At 49.7% G+C, this 20,526-nt stretch overlaps 1 protein-coding gene across 1 annotated transcript in view; it reads right to left on the minus strand.

Moving 5' to 3' along the window:
* The window catches only part of TIMP3 (TIMP metallopeptidase inhibitor 3), a 56,212-nt gene that overhangs the window by 3,807 nt on the left and 31,879 nt on the right, over positions 1 to 20,526 (minus strand). Inside the window, exons 2-4 of the mRNA XM_003783266.3 lie at positions 7,903 to 7,985; positions 1,624 to 1,735; positions 892 to 1,013 (exon numbers count right to left, since the gene is read on the minus strand). Coding sequence (XP_003783314.1) covers positions 892 to 1,013; positions 1,624 to 1,735; positions 7,903 to 7,985 — 317 coding nt within the window. The remainder of the gene's footprint in view (positions 1 to 891; positions 1,014 to 1,623; positions 1,736 to 7,902; positions 7,986 to 20,526) is intronic.

Here is a 20,526-nt window from a genome sequence, read left to right on the forward strand (position 1 = left end):
ACGTTAGTGGGCTCTGCCATGGTACGCTTGATGCTGCCCCAATCTGGATTCAAACCCAGCAGCCACTGCAGGGCGGCCAGTCATAACAACAGACATGGCACCAGCTACATTCGCTGGGCACCTTCTGTATTCCCACATATTCTCATACAGTCTCATCTCTCTTCTACAGATAAAGAAATAGAGGCTCACAGGGGTTAAGTGGTTTCCGATGACATAGCCAATACATTGCAGAATTAGACATTTGAGAGGGCTTTTCCCACTCGGTGGTAACTAGCAAGAATAGATCTCAGCTTTAGGGAACTGAAGAATCAGAAAGATTAAAGCATAAGCTATGGAGTCCAGCTGCCCTAGGTTGGAAACCAGACTCAGCAAGCTGTGTGACCAAGGGCTAGGTACTTAAGTTCTCTGAGCCTCTATTTCCTCATTTGTAAAAATAGGGGTAATAGTAATTAAAACTACATAGGGTTGTAATGAAGATTAAGTCAGAAAATGGCCCAACTCCCACCCACAGCAGCAGGGTTGTGCCTTGGCCCTGTGCTTGAGTGAAGGGGTTGGGCCTAGTTGAAGAGGAACCTTCTGGACTATCTGGCATCTGGTGTCTGCTCACCTGGGGCAGGGGCCACTGATGAGTTGCCTGCCAGGGAGAGCCCACTTGGGACCATTGAGCACAACCTGCCAGTGTGAGACTCTGTGTTTGCTACAGATTGAACTGCTGGGAAAGTGCCAGGGATACTGAAGACCCTCGTGGCCCAGTGGCTGCCAAGTGGGCAGTGGGGAGGCAGCAAACTACAGCAGAAAGGCAGTCTTCCCTACCTTCTTCACTGCCCCTCTGCCCAGATGTGCTCCTCTGCCAGGCCCAACCCACAGCCCTCCCCCAGCCATAGGCCTTACCTTGCAGTTACAGCCCAGGTGATACCGATAGTTCAGGCCCTTGCGCTGGGAGAGGGTGAGCTGGTCCCACCGCTCCACAAAGTTGCACAGTCCTGTGTACATCTTTCCATCATAGACGCGGCCTGGAGGAGGAAAGGCCATGGCAAGGAAAGAGTTATTTTGTCTAAGTCCCAGCCAGAAGGGAAAGAATTTACATCTACTCCCCCTCCCACCATGGCCTTGCAGACCCAACATCCTTTAAGATGGACAGGCTGTAGCCCCATTTTCCAGATGAGGTTAATGAAGACAAGTCAAGCCACCTAGCAAAGGCCCCAAACCCATTAAGTACTGGAGCAGCACTCGAGACCAGCTTGTTGCTCCCCTTAGAATGGTTTTTGTTTTTGCTTTTTCCTTTACTACACTGAATGCCTAAAGGTGGATAACCTTCAAAGATTGACCTAATCATAAGTGGACCATGAGGTAGAGAAGAATAGACAATCCCTTTTCATTTATAATAAAGCTGAGAAACAGTAAAATTAGGGGCTAAGGCTAAAACCCAGCCTAAGCACAGAGCCTCAAGCTCCTGGCTCTAGACTAGCAAGACGGATTCAACCTTAAAGACTCTGTCCAATGGACACTTGGCAAATGTCCTCAGAACACTGCTAAGTCAACTAGTCTTATCTGTTCTTCTAAAGTGAAGACACAGTGGACCCTGACTAAACCATGGCCTAAGATGCTAGAGTTGGCCATTACCTGTCAGCAGGTACTGGTACTTGTTGACCTCCAGCTTAAGGCCACAGAGACTCTCGGAAGCTTCTGTGTGGATGTACTGCACATGGGGCATCTTGGTGAAGCCTCGGTACATCTGTCAACAAAGGAAACATTGTGACTTCTTCTGCTCCAATGTGGACACCCATATGATCCAGCCATCCCACTACTGGATGTATAACCAAAAGAAAGGAAATTAACATATTGAAGAGATCTCTGCGTGGAACCAACCTCAGTGTCTATTAGCGAATGAAGGGACACACAAAATGGGATGTATATACACAGTGGAATATTATTCAGCCATCAAAATAATGAAATCTTGTCATCTGCAGCCACATGGATGGAACTGGAGGTCACTATGTTACATGAATGAGCCAGGCACAGAAACACGAGACCGCATGTTCTCACTCACGTGTGGGAGCTAAGAGAGTGGGTCTCATGCAGGTAGAAGTACGAGGGTTACCAGAGGCTGGGAAGGGTGGTGGGGCAGAAGAAAGGCTGATTAATGGATTTAAAAAATGGGTAGATGGAAGAAATAAGACCTACTGTTCAGTAAACCAGTAGAGTGACTATAGGAACCATTAAATCTCTTGTACAGCTCAAGATAACTTGTAAAGAATAATTAGAATGTTCCCAGCATAAAGGAAAGATAAATGTTTAAGGTTATGAATATCTCAATTACTCTGATTTGATTATTACACATTATATAAATATATCAAAATATCACCAGGTACCCCCCAAATGTGCTCATTTATTGTATATCCATAAAATAAGATTTAAAAACCTGTGCGAGGAGGCCCATGTCTAGAAAGCCTACTGCCATTTGGTCTCAGGTCACTGACCTACCCATCCCAGGGCTCCCTTCACCCCTGACGAGGCCACCTGTGCTCTTGTCTAACCAGGTTGACGCCTTCCCAGAGAAACCTTCCTGCCCGGTCAGCTGCACCCCAGCCCATTCCAACTCCCCCTGGCCAATCTCCAGCTCACATGTCTCACATCTCTTCAAAAATCCAAAGAAGTTGCTGTGACAAGGGGGTTCCCTCCTTATAAGAACCCTGGGAAGCAGGCATCAGTAACCCCATTCACAGAAATTCCATTCAGCTTTTGGAAGCCAAACTCAGGCTAGGTACTCTTCATGCTTTTATTCTTCCAAGCATCTGGGGAAGGCACTATGTTCCTTTAACCCAGAGGAAGCGTGTAAATGTGTCTACAAAATTCAAAGATTTTTAACTGAATATTTGAAATTCTTAGGTGGGACCATATGCAATTGCTGATATTGGATCACTTTATCTACAACATAATCTAATATGGTGGTTCTCAAGTGGAGGTAATTTTGTGCCCCTAGGAAACATCTGGAAAATTCTGCGATATCTGGAGACATTTTGGGTTGTCACGACAGTGAGTAGAGGGTAGGGATATTGCTAAACATCTTATAATGCACAAGAAACCACCCCCAAATGATGTGTTATCTGCCCCAAATGTCAATCGTACTGAGTTTGAGATGCCCTGCTCTGTAATTAATACCCCATGGGAGACGTGAAATAGGAGCCATTACACCCATCTAACAGATGAGGATCCAGGACTGCGGGCAGGTTCAGTGGCTTGTCCAAGGCCACATGGTTGGGACATGGCAGAGTCAGGATTCTAAGCAGGGGAATGTGCCTTCAGAGCCCATATTTTTTACCCTTATCCTAGGCCAGCTCCCATGTCAGCTCCAAAGCCCATGACCAAGGGCCTCTGATGCAGGCAAATGCCGGTTCCATCTTTGGCTACTGCACCACACTTGTCAGTACGTGCTCAGAGTCACTAGTGTATGGCAAGAGGCCGTGTCCACTCTGTGATTCCAGGTCAAGTCCACAAGCATCATGCAGGCCCAGATCTGCCAAGCCAATGCTGTCAACCGTGGATCTGGTGAGGGCGGGATGAGTTGTTGAGCTATTGCCCAATCCATTATCCCCCAGCTCTCAGAGCACACAGGCCCTGGACCACTGGTGCTATCTGGGCCTGTCCCAGTGGTTCATGATAGGACAATGTCTCTGCTTTAGTTCCCAGCACATAATATTAATTTATTTATAGTATTTTCTTTTTGAGACAGTGTCTCACCCTGTAGCCCTGGGTAGAGTGCCACAGTGTCTAGTATATGTGCTGCCAAAGCAAGCACATGTGCCCTAGTGTCATCACAGCTCACAGCAACCTCAAACTCTTGGGCTTCAGGAATCTTGCCTCAGCCTCCCGAGTAGCTGAGACTACAAGCATGTACCACCACGCCTGGGCAGTTTTTCAATTTTTAGTAGAGACAGCATCTCACTCTGGCTCGGGCGGTTTGGAATTCCTGAGCTCAAGCAATCCACCCATCTCAGCCTCCCAGAATGCGAGGATTACAGGCGTGAGCCACTATGTCCTGCCCACTTATGGTAATTAGTACAAAGCCAGACATCCTGTCTAGTCCGTGAGCTGGGATTTTCTCATCTTCTTTTAAGTAGCAACTGCTTGGGGGAGGGGGGGTAGGTAGTCCATGAGGGCCTTTATATCATGAAGCAGTCTATGGGACCTACAGAGTCTGGGGGCCTCTGCCTTGTTTAAAGGGCATACTGTTCTGAGCAACTCAGATGGTCTCCCGCTCTGAGCCCCTGTCCTGCCCGAGGCTTGCCAGATGAACAGGGAAACACAGCCAAGTGCTTTGAGAAGTGCCGTCCGCAGGTGTGGGAGGGGGTGTCAGGTTGTGAGATGACTTCCTCCATGGTGATGAAGGGTGCCCTTCTGGTTCTAACAGGAACCATGTTTAAGAGTGCTGCTGTACGCATGCCACAGAGTGTGGCCTTGGAAGAACACCCTCTAGCTTACTTCTGTGATGAGTGACTTCTGATTCTTGCGTGGGTGTTCCTTAAGGTCTTGGCAAATGCCTCAACTAAGCACTCACTCTGAGTCTTTTGGTCTCAGCCTATTGGAACCTCAATTCCTTCTGCATCGGTCTTTTCTCTCCCTGTTTTCTGGGTGAAAATCAAGTCCCTATGGATAGTCTAGCAGTCCCCTGAGCTGCTCCATAAGAACTCATGGACATCAGCTTGGCAGCACTGCTTGCTACTTTGAAGTTTGCAGGAATTGCCTTTAATCATTGCTTCTAGCACTTGGACTACAGAGTCGAAATTTTTACAGATTACAAATGACTGGGTCTGATAAACAGAGCGCTGCTTTAGGGGGTCAGTTCTGAAAATAGCAATATGATAAAGGTAGATTTTACTCATTCGTTGTCTTTTCTCTATGATAATCCCACTTTGACCTAAATATTGACCCTAAGAATTTCATGACATCTGCATTCTTAAAGATCTAGACTAGGTTCCACACATTGCGGAGGGTTATGATAGGTTTATAATGTCCTGAAATCAGAGAATCAGAGAATCTCAGAGGTAGAAAAGACATTGGACAGAACCTAGAGGTAAACTAGTCCTCATGGAAGATTAGTGGTAAATTCAGGTTCTGGAGACCTTCTCCGCCTCAGGGCACTAGAGTCACTGCACTTGTCGCCCTCATGGCAGTAGAGCCACTGCACATCTCTCCCTCAGGGCACTAGAGCCAATGCGCCCTCAGGATACTAGAACCACTACACCCCCAGGGCATTAGAGGCACCACGCCCTCAGGTCACAAGAACCACCACGCCCTCAGGGCGCAAGAACCACCATGCCCCAAGGGTGCTAGAACCACAGAACCACCACGCCCCCAGGGTGTAAGAACCACCAAACCCTCAGGGCATTAGAGGCACCATACCCTCAGGGTGCAAGAACCACCATGCCCCCAGGGTGCTAGAGGCACTATGCCCTCAGGGCGCAAGAACCACCCCGCCCCCAGGGTGTAAGAACCACCACACCCTCAGGGCATTAGAGGCACTACGCCCTCAAGGCACAAGAACCACCACAGAAAGGGAGGGGTGGGAAGGAGCATGGGGGATGGACTGCTGCTTTCCCCCCTGAGCTGCACCTTCTCTGACTTTCAGGCCAGCACCTGGAGATAAGCAGGATCCGGTGGCCTCTCTGGATAGTTCTATGGGTCATAACGCTGGGCTGGCAGGAGGGGTGGAGTTAATACAAAGCATTTGATAGTGGTTGATGATTAAAGTAAGGTGGCGGAGAGATTTGGGGACACATGTAAAGAACACAGGACTGGAAAAGAATCCTGACACCTCAGCTTGGGGATGGGCCCAGATCTGCCCTTCATTAAATGCATGACTCTTGGAGCAAGACTCGAGATAAAAATAAATAAAGGCATGCCTCTGGGCAAGTCATTTCCCTTCTGAGCTGCTGTCAGAAGTAAAAGGAAGGATTTTCTATCAAATGCCCAGCACCATGAACCTAGGGGAAGGCTGCCGAGTGGGAGGCCTGAGCCTGCCAGCCGGCGGCAATAACAAAAGCGCATACTCTGAAGCCAAGGGGCAAGCAAATGTTGTTTGGCTTCTAAACAACCAGCCCCGCCCCTGTGGCTGGTCTGACACCAGCAAGGAGGGAACAGGACATGCTGCCCACAGGAAGCGCTTCCAGTCACCCTGGTCCCCAGGCCCTGCCGGTAGGAAGGAAGCTAAGCAGGCTTAGAAACTGCTGCTTCCCAACTATGTCCCTCGCAGCTCTCTGCTGGTCACCAAGCGTCTCCTAATGAGGACTGTTCCAGCGGGCTGGGGGATGTGTTTTCTGAACCTCTACTTGGTCTAACATGTTCTGGCATTCCCTCGCTGGCTGCCAGAGGTTGCAAACTGGGTTTTGTGGGTTGTTGTTGCTCTTGCTGGCCCCCTCTGCCCGTTCTCCTCTCCCCAGGGCTGTCTGAAGACATAATCTGGTCTCATGACTAAGCTTAGGCAGCCAAGGGCAGCTGGCCAGGGCTGACTCTGGACATTACATAACCAGAAGGCTGTGGATGTTTCCAACATTGAATCCAAAGCAACAGGTTCCACAAAATTAGTACATCTAGCTCCAGGCCTCAGGATGCAAGAATAATGAAGCCTGGAGGTCAGCCTCAGGGATGGCTGGGTACCACCCATGGGCTTGTCACTCTCCTACTCAGTTCCACCTGGACATTAAGGCTTGTCTCCTCTGGGGAGTTTTGAAGCCATGGGGTCTCATCCTTATCCCCTCATTAGATGGATAGGTAGTCACCAAGTCCATATTCCATGCTAGGTTCCACCACAGTAGCTGGGGACACAAATATGAGCAATGAGTTAAAAGTTTGAGCACATCTCACTCTGAACACCTGACTGTAGTTCCTAAAGGTAGAAACCCTCTTTCCCTCATGGCCACGCTGGCTCCTGGCACAGAGCTCTGCACATAGGGAGGTCCTTACAAAGGTGCTGGACCAGTTGTTAAGTTATTCAAGGTGAAGCCCAGTCCTCTCTGCTGGGAAGTAGAGCCTTCCAGCACCCACCACCTGCTCCTGTGGACAAGAAACACTGCCAGTGTCCCAGGGCACTCGGAACTCCTAGGCTAGAAGGGCTCTTAGGTGCACCAAGCCCAACCCCGCACTGTTAACAGAGGGCAAATCCAAGGTAAAGGAGCCACTTAGGGATGGGGCTGAGACAAGGATGCAGGTTCTCCAGATTGCAAATCTGATGTTGTTTTTCTTAAGGCAAACTTCCTTCATGGGCTGCATAACCTCCACGTGTTCAGCGATCTGTTTAATCATACGCATATGCCCAGTAAGCATCTCTAACGAGCTAGGTTGCAGAAAGGCAATCAGAGCTGGGAAGACAGAGGAAGAAGGTGCGTTCCCACCACAGGGTGAAGTTCCTGTGATCAGCACAAGTTCAGTGTAAAGATCAGAGGGGTGCAAACCTAAGTTGTAACCCCAGTGACTGCACCAGACCTGTGGGCATCATTGAATCCCAGAAAGTCAGACCCTGGAAGAGCCTGTAGAGATGGTCTAGCTAGTCTAATCCCTCAGTTTACAATTGGGAAGACTACAGCCCAGACAAGGGCAGTGACTAGACCCAGGTCTCAAGGTTACCAGGTGACAAGGCCATGTGCCATCTGTTTCCAGAGCTCAGCTTCCTAACAAGTGCCTCTGAGTGACTCCACCTGCACTGGCTCTGGGACAGTGCAGCCCCATCCGTTTCTGCTGCCACAGCAGCTCCCTCTCCAGCGGGCAGAAGGGCTGGGTCTGGCTGGGGCTTAGACGTTGAGCAAACACACACTCCAGTTGCAACCTACTTCACCTCCCTTGGCCAGGACTCTTCTGGCAAAAACCCAGAAACCCTCCTGGAGCCAAGCTGATGATGTCACTCACCTTCATCTGCTTGATGGTGTAGACCAGTGTGCCAAAGGGCCCCTCCTTCACCAGCTTCTTCCCCACCACCTTGGCCCGGATCACTGCAGAGAGAACAAAACAGAGACAGGGGAGGTTACAAAGGCCTGAACCACACCAGGACCAGCACCTCTGGGTGGGCACACAGCCCCCACCGTGCTTGGAATCACTCCCTTCCCTTAGAGGCAACTCGAATAAACAATTGTGTTCCTAAGAGTGGGAATTCTAGACACTGAGGTGAGAGGGAGGTTAGAGGATAAGGGAAGTAGCTGTCTTTCAAGTTAATTACCCCAAGGTTCACAATTGCCAGCCCTGGAAATTCTTAGGCTACACGCACCCCCCAGCCTGGAGTTTCTTCTTCTCTCTGGCGCTTTACTATAATCCAGAATCTACTTTTCCTATTAGAGCCTCCTGTCCTCCCTCCATTGCCCACCTGGCCACACCATGGGCCAGACCTATTATCTTTCTAGGACCCTTTCCTAGTGACCTCATTTAGGACTCTTCGTTTGCATGGGTTAAGTCACCCCATCCTGACACATGCACAGGGTTGCCATGTGCCCTAGGTGCCCTGTGTGTCCCCATTTGGCATTCTAATTAGGTGCTTGGTGGCCAGTACTTAGAACGCAAGGGAGCAACAGGGGTCCAGTTCAACGGGGATGTGGTGGAAGATGGAGAGACTGGGAGGGCAGCCTCAGGAGCCAGACAGACAGTTCCAAGCGCAGCTCTGTGTCTACAGTTGTTACACCTGTGGGCAAGTAGCTAACTTTGTTTCTGGCCCCCACCTCCTCTTCTATACAACAGGAATCATAATGGTATTAATCTCCTGACCTGAAGGGATTAGAAAAGATAATGGATGAAAAACGCTTGACACTATCTTGGATACAGTTTACTTTTGATAAATGTTCTTAATATCATCATCATCGCCAGCACCACCAAAACTGCAATGGGTTGACCACGGAAGGACTGTCACAATCAAAACAGCCCGCACTTCTTGCACACCTACTATGTGCAATTGTATATTTCACTTATTTGCTCCTCTCAACTGTCTTCCAAAGGCAGTATCAGCACCCACATTATTTAGATGAGGAAACTGATCTAGAAGTGAAGCTGCTGCTTCTTCCCGAGCCTCAATTTTCTCATCTGTAAAGAGGGTATAACTCCCCCCCCCATCCTGGAGTTGGAATGAGAATTAAACAAAAGATCTTAGGCAATCTTCCTCTACAAGGGCTGGCAGAAAGGACTTGCTCAGTAAATACCTGTTGACTCTAAGTATGAAAATAATCAGACTCAGGGCACTGTGGCCAGAAAGAGAGGCGTTGACTCGTGCAGCAGGATCCCACCAAGAGGAACTGACTTCAAGATTACCAGAGGCTGAGACTGTGTCTTCTCCTAGTTTATGTGGAGAAGCAGCACCCAAAAGCTGCCTTGGAGTTGGGGAAAACTGGCTCACAGAGGAGCAAATGGATACATCTTGGAAACAGAAAGTATAACATTCATGGGCTCAACCCAAGAAAGAAAACCATTTAATAAGAAGAACTTGGCTACAGAAGGGAGGGGGCCTGCTGTAGGAAAGTGTCTCCACTGAGGGGGGCTGGAGGCCCCCCTGCTAGCATGGCTGGAGTGGAACGCGTCTTGCTCCCGCAGACCATGCAAACGGAACTCTGCTAGCTCTGAGATCCTGTTGCTCTTTCCTATTTCAAGTTTCATTTAGGCCCCAAAGGAGCAGATGTTCAATAAATGCTTGTTTAAACAGAATATCCTTCACACACACACACACACACACACACAGGGAGCTCCATTATCCCTCCCCAGCGTGGAGGCCCCACTGTGTTCTCCAGTTCCTTGACTCTAATCTTTTTCTTTCAAAAAGACCTTTCCTGAGAACCAATCCCCTATGTCCCCATACCTACTGGATTCTGTCCTGTTTCTCCCCAAATGGGCTTGGATCCTACCCTTCCAATCAGACATGAAGTCAGGACTCAATGAATCAATGGGCCCTTCAGACCTTTCTTGCCAGGGATGGCAAAACACGGAGTCCTTTGGCAGCGTTAGCTCTTTAGCTGAGGCGGTTCACATTAGGAGGAGGCGAGTGGCTGTTTCCAAGTCTGCTGTAAAAAACAAGAGGTTGGCCAGCTCCCAGGCCAGCCTCCCTCAAGACTCTGCGTCCACCTCTGTGTCTCGCTCTGCAGCAGCATCCTCGGCTGCCAGCCATCCTCCCGGAGGCCCCTGGGACGACTTCCTCTATATGAACTCCCACAGGCAGGTTGTAACAGCTTCACTGTTGGGCAGAGGCATGTCTGCCAGGACTTTGCTGTTGATTCTTCCTGAATTGATTTGGCCCCATCTTCTCTGCTTCATTAACACAGAAGGTAAACTAGGGAGTGAGTCTCGGCCTTGGGGGCAGGGCAGGGGTAGGCAAAAGGGATTCCTTTAAATAGCAACATCCTGGCTCAAAAATGGCTCGACTTGATTTAGACGTAAGATGTCATAAGCAGACCTGTCCCATAAAGCTGGGTACTTCTGGAAGCTTCTGCAACTACAGCCAGCCAACTCCTTCCTTACCCTGAAATGGCCTGAGTTTGGAACCTTTTCAGCTGAGGATAGTTTAATGAAAAGAGTAAGCTTTTGTAGTCAGGAAGCTTCATTGGAATTCCACCACGACTGTGTTGTCTCACCAGGGCACTTTCCTCCTAAATCCCTCCGGCTTTCTCAGCCCCATGCTTCTCACAAGGCTTATAAGTGATGTACTTATTACTAGTGGAGCAGCACCGTGGCATAGAATTGAAGGGTCTGGGCTCTGGAGCCCGACTGTCTGGGTTCAAATCCCAGTCTGAAGCTGTGTGATCTTTGGGAAGTCACTGAACCTCTCTGTGCCTTACTTTTCTAACCTATAAAATAAGACTGATGATAACAGTGCCTCGTAAAATTGATGTGAGGGTTAACTACAAGCCCTGAGAACAGTGTGTGAGCCCATCCCAAGCCCCCCCAAGCCCATCCCAAGCCACACTATCAGTACTGTCACCACCTGCATGACTTCTGTTGTTATCTGTCCAACTTGGTGGATTTCAGGCTTCTAACATGTGCTGTATGCTGAGGCCTGGGAGTTCTGTTTAGGATGAGAAGAAACGCACCCTCATCAAAATATCTGACCTTGCAAAATTTCAGAGAGCGGTGGGGAGGACGAATGAAGTGGTCAGAACAAGTGAAGGAGGGGTTGTATGCATAGGCGGGGACGCCTACTCCATCACAGGACCTGTCCCATCTCACCGCCCACCTGTAACCCAAGAGTGGCCTCAGGGCCAGCCAAACAAGATCGTGGTCATGGTCTAGAAAGACCGAAGCGGAGATGGCCCAGGGTAGAGACCGCGGCAGTGTTTTGCTTTACAAACACAAAAACTTCGGTAATTTGAGCTAAAATTAAACAACATCTGCCCTCCCAAATAAATTCCCAAAGTCCTTCCAAAGTAACATCACTGGCCAATCCGCAATCCTCCTATTTGGTTTTTGAATTAATGTCTTTATTTGCTTCCCTCTCTCCCCTGTAATTTAAAAGTGTGCTATTTTGTCCTTTCCCGTTTGGCAATCAGGGCTCTCCTGAGGCATTCACTGGCCCAGGGGCCACAGGGAACAAGGGAGGTGGGGGAGGTCATGGTTGTCCAACAACAACAGAAGACAGTTTCCAAACTGGGAGCTGGCAGCACGTCTGGCCGTTCCCTCCACCTTGTCGCAGCGGCTAGCAGCCAGCTTTACAGATGGGCCAAGGGGACACAGGTTTTCTTTATTCCTGCCCATGTTGGAGCAGGGCCTCCACACTGTCTACCCAGTGTCCTCTGGCAGCTAAACCACCATGGGCGTGAACTAGCTTGGTGTCAGGAACATCGGGTTGGGTGCAGGGGGTGGGGGTGGGGTACCAACAAGACACAGAAGTCCCATTTCCTGCTTCCACTGATTGCAGCCTAGCCAGGAGACGAGGTTTACAAGTTCATGGCCAAAGGATTAATCTCCGAAAGACAGAAGCACCAGCTGGAGAAGGAGGGATGGGCTCAGCCTCTGAGCCTCTCTTATCCCTCTGTAGTCGCCTTTGCTCTTGGGAAGGGAACGTGGGGCTCCTGGAGTGTGGAGGCCAAAAGTGGGAACAAGGAAGAGATTAATTAAGACATAAATGGTATTTTAACTTAAAAGTATCCAAGAAGAAACTAAACAGGATGTGTGAGCTTAAATAATTGGCAAACAGATCTACGAATACACGTGCGGCCCTCTTAAATGCGTGAGATACCTGACAATCCAGGTATGAAGGTATATCTCTACAGAGTTATCTTTTCTTCCTTCAAATATTGCCCTAGACAGAAGATTGGCAAAAGCTTATACAAACTAAGCAAGTAAGGCTCATCCTTTCTAAAAATATATCTGTGCTGCCTCTCCTTACCTCCAGCTCCCACAGTGTGGACCACAGCAAATTTTGAACAAAGAAGGATTGCAGTGGCAGATGGGATTCAGTTTCCAGTACAGCTTACCAGTGTGTCTCCAGAAACTGCACATCTGCTGTACATCAGCACACTCAGAGCGGGACATCAAGACACCCCGGAGCTGGCCCTGCCCCGCTCCCTCTCCTTCCATCCCCCATCCAACCACTGTCAACCAACCCAGATCTTTCTACCCCCAGCTGATGGACAATGCTTGGGTCTCAAGGATCCCTCAATTAGTTAAGGGGTACTAATGTAACACTCCAGGTTCTTGGCAGATGGGCCATGGCAGTGAAATCTCTCCATGACACGGGAGTTGATTCAGTGACCTAGCGGGCAGGGTGCTACCATTGCCACCACACACACACACACACACACACATAAACACCTGACCGTTCCTGTCTCTCTAAAGGCCCTGTGGAAGGACTGTCCTGATTTAAGGAATGATGTTTAGAATGATGGTAGCAGAAGTCACTCTCAGTGTCAACCCCAGAGAAGGGGCTGCTCTTCTGATGGGAGCCCAAGCAGGCAGGAGCTCAGTAGATAGAAAAGCCTGGACTTGGAGGAAAAGAGGGATCTGGAAGTGTTAGAATCATGCCCGCCCCCTGGAAGCACACCACAAAGGGCGGGGGGGGGGGGGGATCCCTGCAATCCAGCTTGTCTGCCAGTCACTTCATCCCCACAGGATGTCAGAGGGAGGAAAGCCCTTTGTATGGGCTTCCTACTGATTGCCGAACAGTTGATAATTTTTCTTTCCCCTCTCCATGATCAGCCCTGTGAGGGCCACAGAGGAGGATGGATCAGAGGTGGACCTCTAATAAGGCCTCTGCAAGTCCTGCATCCCCTTAACCACTCCACTATCACCCTTCCTGCTCACTCACGCATGTCCTCTGATCAGCAGTAAGAATCCACTGTGATCCGGGCAGCAGCACTACAATCTATCATCTGTTTAGCACACTGCCCCCCCACAAGGCTTTCATGGAAAAAAAAGAAATAACTTAGAAACCACAAAACCACAGGATCCCTAAGGTTTCTCACAACCCTGGGGGGTCTGAGGTTAATGAGGCTGATTAATTAAAGGAGATAACGTCTCTGTAAAAGGGCACTCTGGCCCTGAAGCTAAGCAGATGATACACTGTTATACTGCTGGGGGTGACCCTTCCCAGATTCTGAAATTTACTAATCAGAGGGAAACAGCAAGGGGGACCCAGAAAGACTCTTGTGATTCAGCATTTCCTTGTCCCAGGGGTCTCTATCACCTTGCTGTCGTGATGCTTTTCAAGGTCCTCCTCAAACATCTGCTGCCTCTCTGGGGACCCAATGAGGCTGTCTGCCCTGGAGGAAAGGGCCTTAAGATTTACTGGTGGAGAGAAGAACCCCGAGGAGCCTGCCCTGACACCATCTGGGTCCCTCTGGTGCCCAGAATGTTGGTGGCCACAACCCCAAGCTCCCTACCCCCACCAAAGCCCTCTAAAAAGACTCAGAAGTTGCAAGTTCAGATCCAGAAAACCCAGAGCTCATGGGTCTGGATGAAGTCTCTGCCCCATCCCTTTGTGACCTTGGGCAAGTTGCTCCCCTGTGTCTAAGTTGTGGGGGGTTAAGTGCCAGCTGTGAAGGCTTCCTACGGTGACCTCAGCCCTTCCCCCACTCTACTCTGGCAGCTCTGGGCAAGGTCACCCACAGCCCTCTCCATGCCCTCAGGTTCTCAGGCCTCCCCTGTTTCCATCCAGCTTATGGGTATCCACATCATCTGACATCTCCCACACTTCTGCCACCTCCAACTTCGAGCCCCCATGATCTTTAACTCATATATCTGAATGTCCATATTTCATCTACATTTACTCCTCAAGTCTAATAAGACATCTCAAATTCAACCCTCCACCAGGGAGCTCCTGATAACAGGCTTCCCAATGGCCTTCTCCATCTCGGGAAATGGTGCTCCACACCAGCATCCCAGGGCTCCAAACTTGCCCTCATGACACAGCTGGGACACTCTTCCTTGACTTGACACTCCTTCATTTGTTTCAGACATTACCTGGGCAAGGGGCCTTCCCTGAGCCCGCACATCCCTCCCTACCCTGCAGGCCCTCAACCTCTTACCAGCTTCTTGGGCCTCCATCTGGCCCTGGCCAGCACCTGACCTGTTATATATTCACTTCTTTATCCATCATCTCTCCCCACGGGAATATAAGCCTCCAGAGGGCAGGTTCCTTATCTTACCAAGTGCTGTAGGCAGAGTGACCAGAGGCTCCTAATATGTGTTTGCTGAATACCTGAAGCTAAATGTGATTTCATGTATTGAGTGCCACATGCACCGAGGGCAATTAAAAAGCAGATAAGTAACTCTCCTGTGTAAGGGCTGGCATATGACCAAGTCTTTCTGAGTCTTATGCAATCAAAAGAGGATAATAGCAATTCTCAGTTCATAGGGCCAGATGAACATCTGTTCAACAATCATTACTGAGTCCTGTGCTGGGCTTACAAACATGGAGATAAATGAGGCCCCCGGGAACTTGGAGGCCAGAGGTCAGAGAGACCAGCAGTGGCACTGAACTATGGTATAGCACTGTGGGCAAGAATAAAGAGCCAGCATGGCTTGAAGAGGAGGTGAAGCCCGTCTAGGGGGAGGGACGTTGGAGAACCCCCTGGAGGTGACATCAGAGCTGGGTCTCAGCTATCCCGTGGAAGAGCCTCAGTTTCCTGACTCTAAATCCAGAGCAAGCAGAATTCCGGAAACCAGTAAGGCTAGCAGCTGGAAGGGGCAAGGCCAGAGCCCACATCTCGCCCTTCCAGCCAGGAGGATGACCCTAGAGATCAGCGTTGGGTGGGGGAGCAGGCAGCCTGGCTTAGGAGGAGCTCTCCTCAGAGATGTTTCACAAATAGGCTCTTCCTGCATCCTTCCCTGGTCCCCTGAGGACCCTTCTCTCTTGTCAGTTTCAAAGGCCCTTTTTGTTGATGTCAAAGCCAAGGCCAAGCCGTTTGAAAATGCATTCCCAATCAAGATAAGGAGTCTCCAGTTCAAAGCCTGTCCTGACTAACTCTTTCCGTTAAGTAAAAATATTAATCTTGGTTTTATTTAAGCAGGTTTTTTGGCAAGAAATGAACGCCTGTGGCTAAAAATAAATCCAAATACACACACACTCAAAAAATCTGGAAAGCTGCAAATCATTTCAACCCAAGTTTCCATCTCAGGGAAAGCTATTAAAACAGGAGGATATTAAAACCTCCCTGCCCAGAGACTCCTGTTTCTCAGTGCCTGCCTTGTGTTCTGGGGTCCCTCGGGCAAGCCTGTCCTGGGGATGCTCTGTCCCCCATCTCTCGGGAAGGGGAGGAGGGATGTGTGCGGGCCTGGCTCTCCCCACCTTGTAAGCGCAGTTGCTCTGGCTTTCTGCTTCAGCAGTTCAGGAAATACTCAGGGCCCCCGCTGACGTCTGTTGTGTATGAAATGAAGGGGCCAGAGAGGGCAGGGAAGGGAGGGAAGGGAGCGCAGGCCCAGAAAGGTCAAGTTGCCTGCAACTCTGAGATTACCCAGAAAGAACACAAAACAATCTGCATTCTACTCCCGCTTTCATGTTTTAAGTGATGACCTCAATTTTAAACTATTAAAAGATAAAATGTAAGCGTCACTAGCTAGGCACATGCCTAGACTTGGGGTTAAGGCGCTTAATTTCTAATCTAACTGCTTTTAAAGTCAGCTACTCTTAATTTCTTCCTGGGGCCACCAACAGTTTGGGAGAAAGAGATGCACCATTTGGCTCAGGTCAGGGCAAAAGTCTGTGGGCTGGCTGGTTCCTGGATTCTGGCTGAGTTGCCTGGGAGCAAGGACCTCACCCTTAGAAGGGTGGTGGTGTTTCTGTGGTCTGGGTTTCCAAGGGTTCAGTAAGGTGACTGTCCTCATTGGGGCTTTTACTGCACAAGGCTGTTGGATGGGAATGTCAATGCCCCAAAGACAGACAGTGGAAATGTGGTCCTTCTCCCATAAATCCCCCATATTCTCTCAGGAACAAATGGGATCCACAGACCTCACTCACAGCCCCACCTAAGCCCTTCCTGGGTTCCCAATAACTACAGGATGATTCTGCATGGCTCAAAGGTACATATGTGGCCCTCCAGGGTTGGGACTCTACCCTAAGTCCTGCCACTCCAAGCTCCCAACTCCCAGCCAGTAGTAACCCCACACTAGACTGACTTGTTGTGAGATGCCTCCCACCTCAGTGAGAATCACTTCCTCCCCGTGCACCTGCCCACACATGTGTCTTCCTGCAAGACCCACCCAGCTGAAATGTTCCCTCCTCCAGGAAGCCTTCCACCCAGCAGGCCAAGCTGATCTGCCTCTCTTCACGGCTCAGTGTCCCTGTCTTTCTTCCCGCACATGTCCTTCTTGAATGATCAGTTCCTTGGGTGCTCACTGGCATTACTAATTACCAGATGGCAGGGACTACATCTGGGACTCCGGCACCTGGCAGGGTGCCCAGAATGTGGGGTTCCCAAAATTGTTTGTTGAATGAGTGAATGAATGAGGCTGTGGGAGGGGATCAAAGGTAATACGAGAAAGGAAGACAAGGACAGTTTCCTGTTTAGCCTCTAGTAGTGGTGGGTCAGGAGTCCTGGTTCCTAAAGGTTACCCAGAAAAGGAGGAGGCAAGTAAGTGTGGGAGCTGAAAGGCCAGAGAGGGACTCTGTTCCCCACTGTGGAAGATTCACGCCCAAAGAGATTAGTCCTGGGACCCTACTATGGGAGACCCCAGTTTAGTTGATGTCCCTGTTAGGAGATCACCCAGTTTCAACCAACCCAAGCCTCAACATCTTGAAGGGAGTCGGTGGCAACAACAAAATTAGCCCCAGAGAGTCCCCCCAGGGCTCTCCTTCCTACAGTTGCCGCCCACTGCAGGCCCCTGGCCCTCTGCAGTGGCCCTTGGGAAATGTGACAAGCAGGGCACGCCGTTTCTTCAGGCCTCATCTCCCCATCCTGTACCCCTCTCTGCCAGCGTATTTGTTGTTTGCTTGTTTGATTTGTTTCAGTTTTATTTTGCTGCTGTTGTTGTTTTCATTGTTCTTCCATCAGAGGTACTTCAAATTAATTTATTTACTCATTCACTATTTATTCAGAAGTATTGGAGGAATGGTGTGTCCCAGACACGGGCCATGTCTTGGGGATTCAGCAGTAAGCAGGCAGACACAGTGCTTCCTACCTTTAAGAACCTTATTCAACTGTGAGACAGGAAGGCAGGTGGTCATGGTCCAGGGGGAGCCAGGAGCGTGCAGCAGGCACACCTTGCCAGGCTGGTGGTGCTGGGGGGAGGACAAGTCTCCTCGTTCAGCCAAGAGAAAGGACAGAGCCTCTGGTAGAGGAAGGAGCACAGGGCAGGGGCCTGGAGGCGGGAGTGACAGAGAGCAGGGCTGCAACAAGTGGCAGAGGAAGGTGAGGTGGGTGAGGATGCCCAGCAGTGTATGCTGGGTCTTGCTTGAACATGGGGCAGTGCCATTTCTCAGGTGGCTTCTTCTCAAGGCCAGTGATGGTGACTTATCACCCTGTTCCTGCTCCCAGCCCTTAGGATGGCTCATTCCCCATGGGTGTAAGAACAGTCAGCTGATAGGAGGTCCCCAAGCCCTCAAGAAACCCTTAGAAACAAGCCTAAGTCTTGCCTGCCCCAGTTTGTCTCAGATCCACAACGGTCTCATTCTAATTCTCATCCATTTCTTTCTTTTCTTTTCTGTTCTTTTTTTTTGGAGACAGAGCTTCAAGCTGTCACCCTGGGTAGTAGAGTGCTGTGGCATCACAGCTCACAGCAACCTCCAACTCCTGGGCCCAAGCAATTCTCTTGCCTTGGCCTCCCAAGTAGCTGGGACCATAGGTGCCCGCCACAACACCCAGCCATTTCTTGGTTGTAGCTGTCATTGCTGTTTGGTAGGATTCGAACCTGCCAGCTCTGGTGTATGTGGCTGGTGCCTTAGCCGCTTGAGCTACAGGCGCCAAGCCTCTCGTCCCATTTCTAATCTTCATAGTTAAGCTCAGATGGACCTCCATCTCCTTATGTACCCTCCCTCCTCTCATACCCTTCACCCAGCTATGCCTCGGTATTGTGGCTGGTCGCCTGTGCCATGTTCTGGTGAGACACAGAGTCCAGGCTGCACACTGACCTCTCCAAAGTTCAAGCTCACTCGAGGGGTCAGATGGACTTGGCCCGGGGGCTCAGACTACCCCTCCCCACCCGCTGTGCCTGCTCCAGCCCCTCCCCAGGGGCCCATGGGAAACTTTATCCCGCACAAGTGGCCACCAGAATAGCAGTGTGGTCTTCAGCTACAGCCCCTTTGAAGCAGTGCCCAGAAAAATGCTGTGCCCTCGAACAGTTCTCAGAGCTTCCAGCTTTCAGGTCGGGTCATTTGTGAAATGAGAACAGCTGGCACCATCTCAGGAGCTGTCTATAGCATTTTATTTTTCTCCTAATTGGGATTTTGTGTGCTGGGAGGGCCACAGGACCCTGGGATAGGTCTAGGGGCAGGGCCATTGTTAAGCCACCTTTGCACACCAGACCTGCAGAGGCGGCCTTTGCAGACCAACAGCAAATTTGCTTCCAAAATGCACTAAGACCGGGCAGGAGACTTCGCTGTGGTCTGAACAAGCAGCAATGTCTGCTCTGTCTCCGGAGTTTATATACAGCACAGATGCCAAGGACACCCGGGGATACCTAGAACTTACCCTTTGGGCGGCTTTGAAGATAGTCTAGGCTGCTCTCACCTCTAGCTTTCATGAGCTTCATCCAGGAAGGTTGTAAACACCCAGTGGACATTGCTCAGAGGGTCCCATTAAAAGCAAGTGTTTCCTGCCCAGGCTTACTCAGAACGCCTCACTCCTGCCAGCTCACAACCACAGTACCCAGCTAGTAGACGCTCCAGGCAGACACAGGTATGAGAAAAACAAGCCCAAACTATAGGTCTTCAAAGCCTAACACAGGTATGAAGAATAGCTAACTCTGAAGGTGTGGAGGAACGATTAGAGCCAATATCCTTTTAAGAAGACCTCTATTTGATATAAAATAAATAGGTAAAGAATGCTAGCTGCTGCCCTCTTTGGTCAAAGTGGGTAGTGACAGAATTATAAAGCCAACCCCAGTTATTTCTTATTTCTAAACAACCTTGCCCTAGCCTGGCAGTGTGATCTGGAGATGGTGTCCTTGATGTAGAAATAAAAAAGACTACCTGCCCCATAAATACCTTCTCTATGCAATGCACAGTGCCTGGACCTCTTATTGTTCAGTGAATACTTCTCGAGTGCCTACTGTGCCAGGCACTGTGTCAGGAGGCAGATAATAGCCTACAAGGCAGATAGACACACCTTACAAACAGTGTATCTAATCCTTCTGATTCACATGCAAAATATGTAGCATTATTTTCACTGGGTATAAAAATAAAACCAGACTCAGGATAGTTAAGAAACTTGTCAGAGGTCACCCAGCTAGGAATTAAATCCAAATATGCCTGGCAGTGAAGCTAATCGTCTTTCTGCTACTCAACATGTAGCAAATCTGAAACACTCAGCTGACAAGTCAAATGCATTGGGAAGGCAGAGAAAGGGAAAATGCCCTAGGCTGAATCATCAGAGGATTTGGATACGGCATAGATGATGAGAAGGTTACAGTTAACTCCTGACAACTCTTACAACATCTAAGAATCTTGTCCAGCGGTGAAGTCTGGATTTGTAAATCTATTTACATGCTGGCTGGGATCAGGGTCTCTCAAGGCTGGGTTGAGGGTACCCCTGAAATGAGGGCAAAGAGCAAGAAGACAGAGGTTGGGTAATTTACCTGAAACCCCATGGTGTGGGGACAAGGGGCACAGGCCTTACGACTAAAAAGACTGGCAGGGGGCAAACAAGTCTACTTTTCTGGGCATCTGATCTGTAGCCCTGGTCTGACCCTGCTCAGCTGCAAGGCCTCAGGGCCTTTGCACATGCCATTCTCTCGCAAGGGACCCTCTTCTGCTCCCTTTTACCTAACAACTGCCATTGATCCTTGATAGTCAACTCAATGGACACTTCCTCAGATGAAGCCTTCCTTAACCACCATCCCACATCACACAAAACAGGACCCTTGTTTTTATACACACACATATACATGTTCGTGCACTTGTATAAGTTTGTGCAT

Source organism: Otolemur garnettii, unplaced genomic scaffold (assembly GCF_000181295.1).
Source record: "Otolemur garnettii isolate 467f Iridium unplaced genomic scaffold, OtoGar3 scaffold00007, whole genome shotgun sequence".
NCBI lineage: Eukaryota > Metazoa > Chordata > Mammalia > Primates > Galagidae > Otolemur > Otolemur garnettii.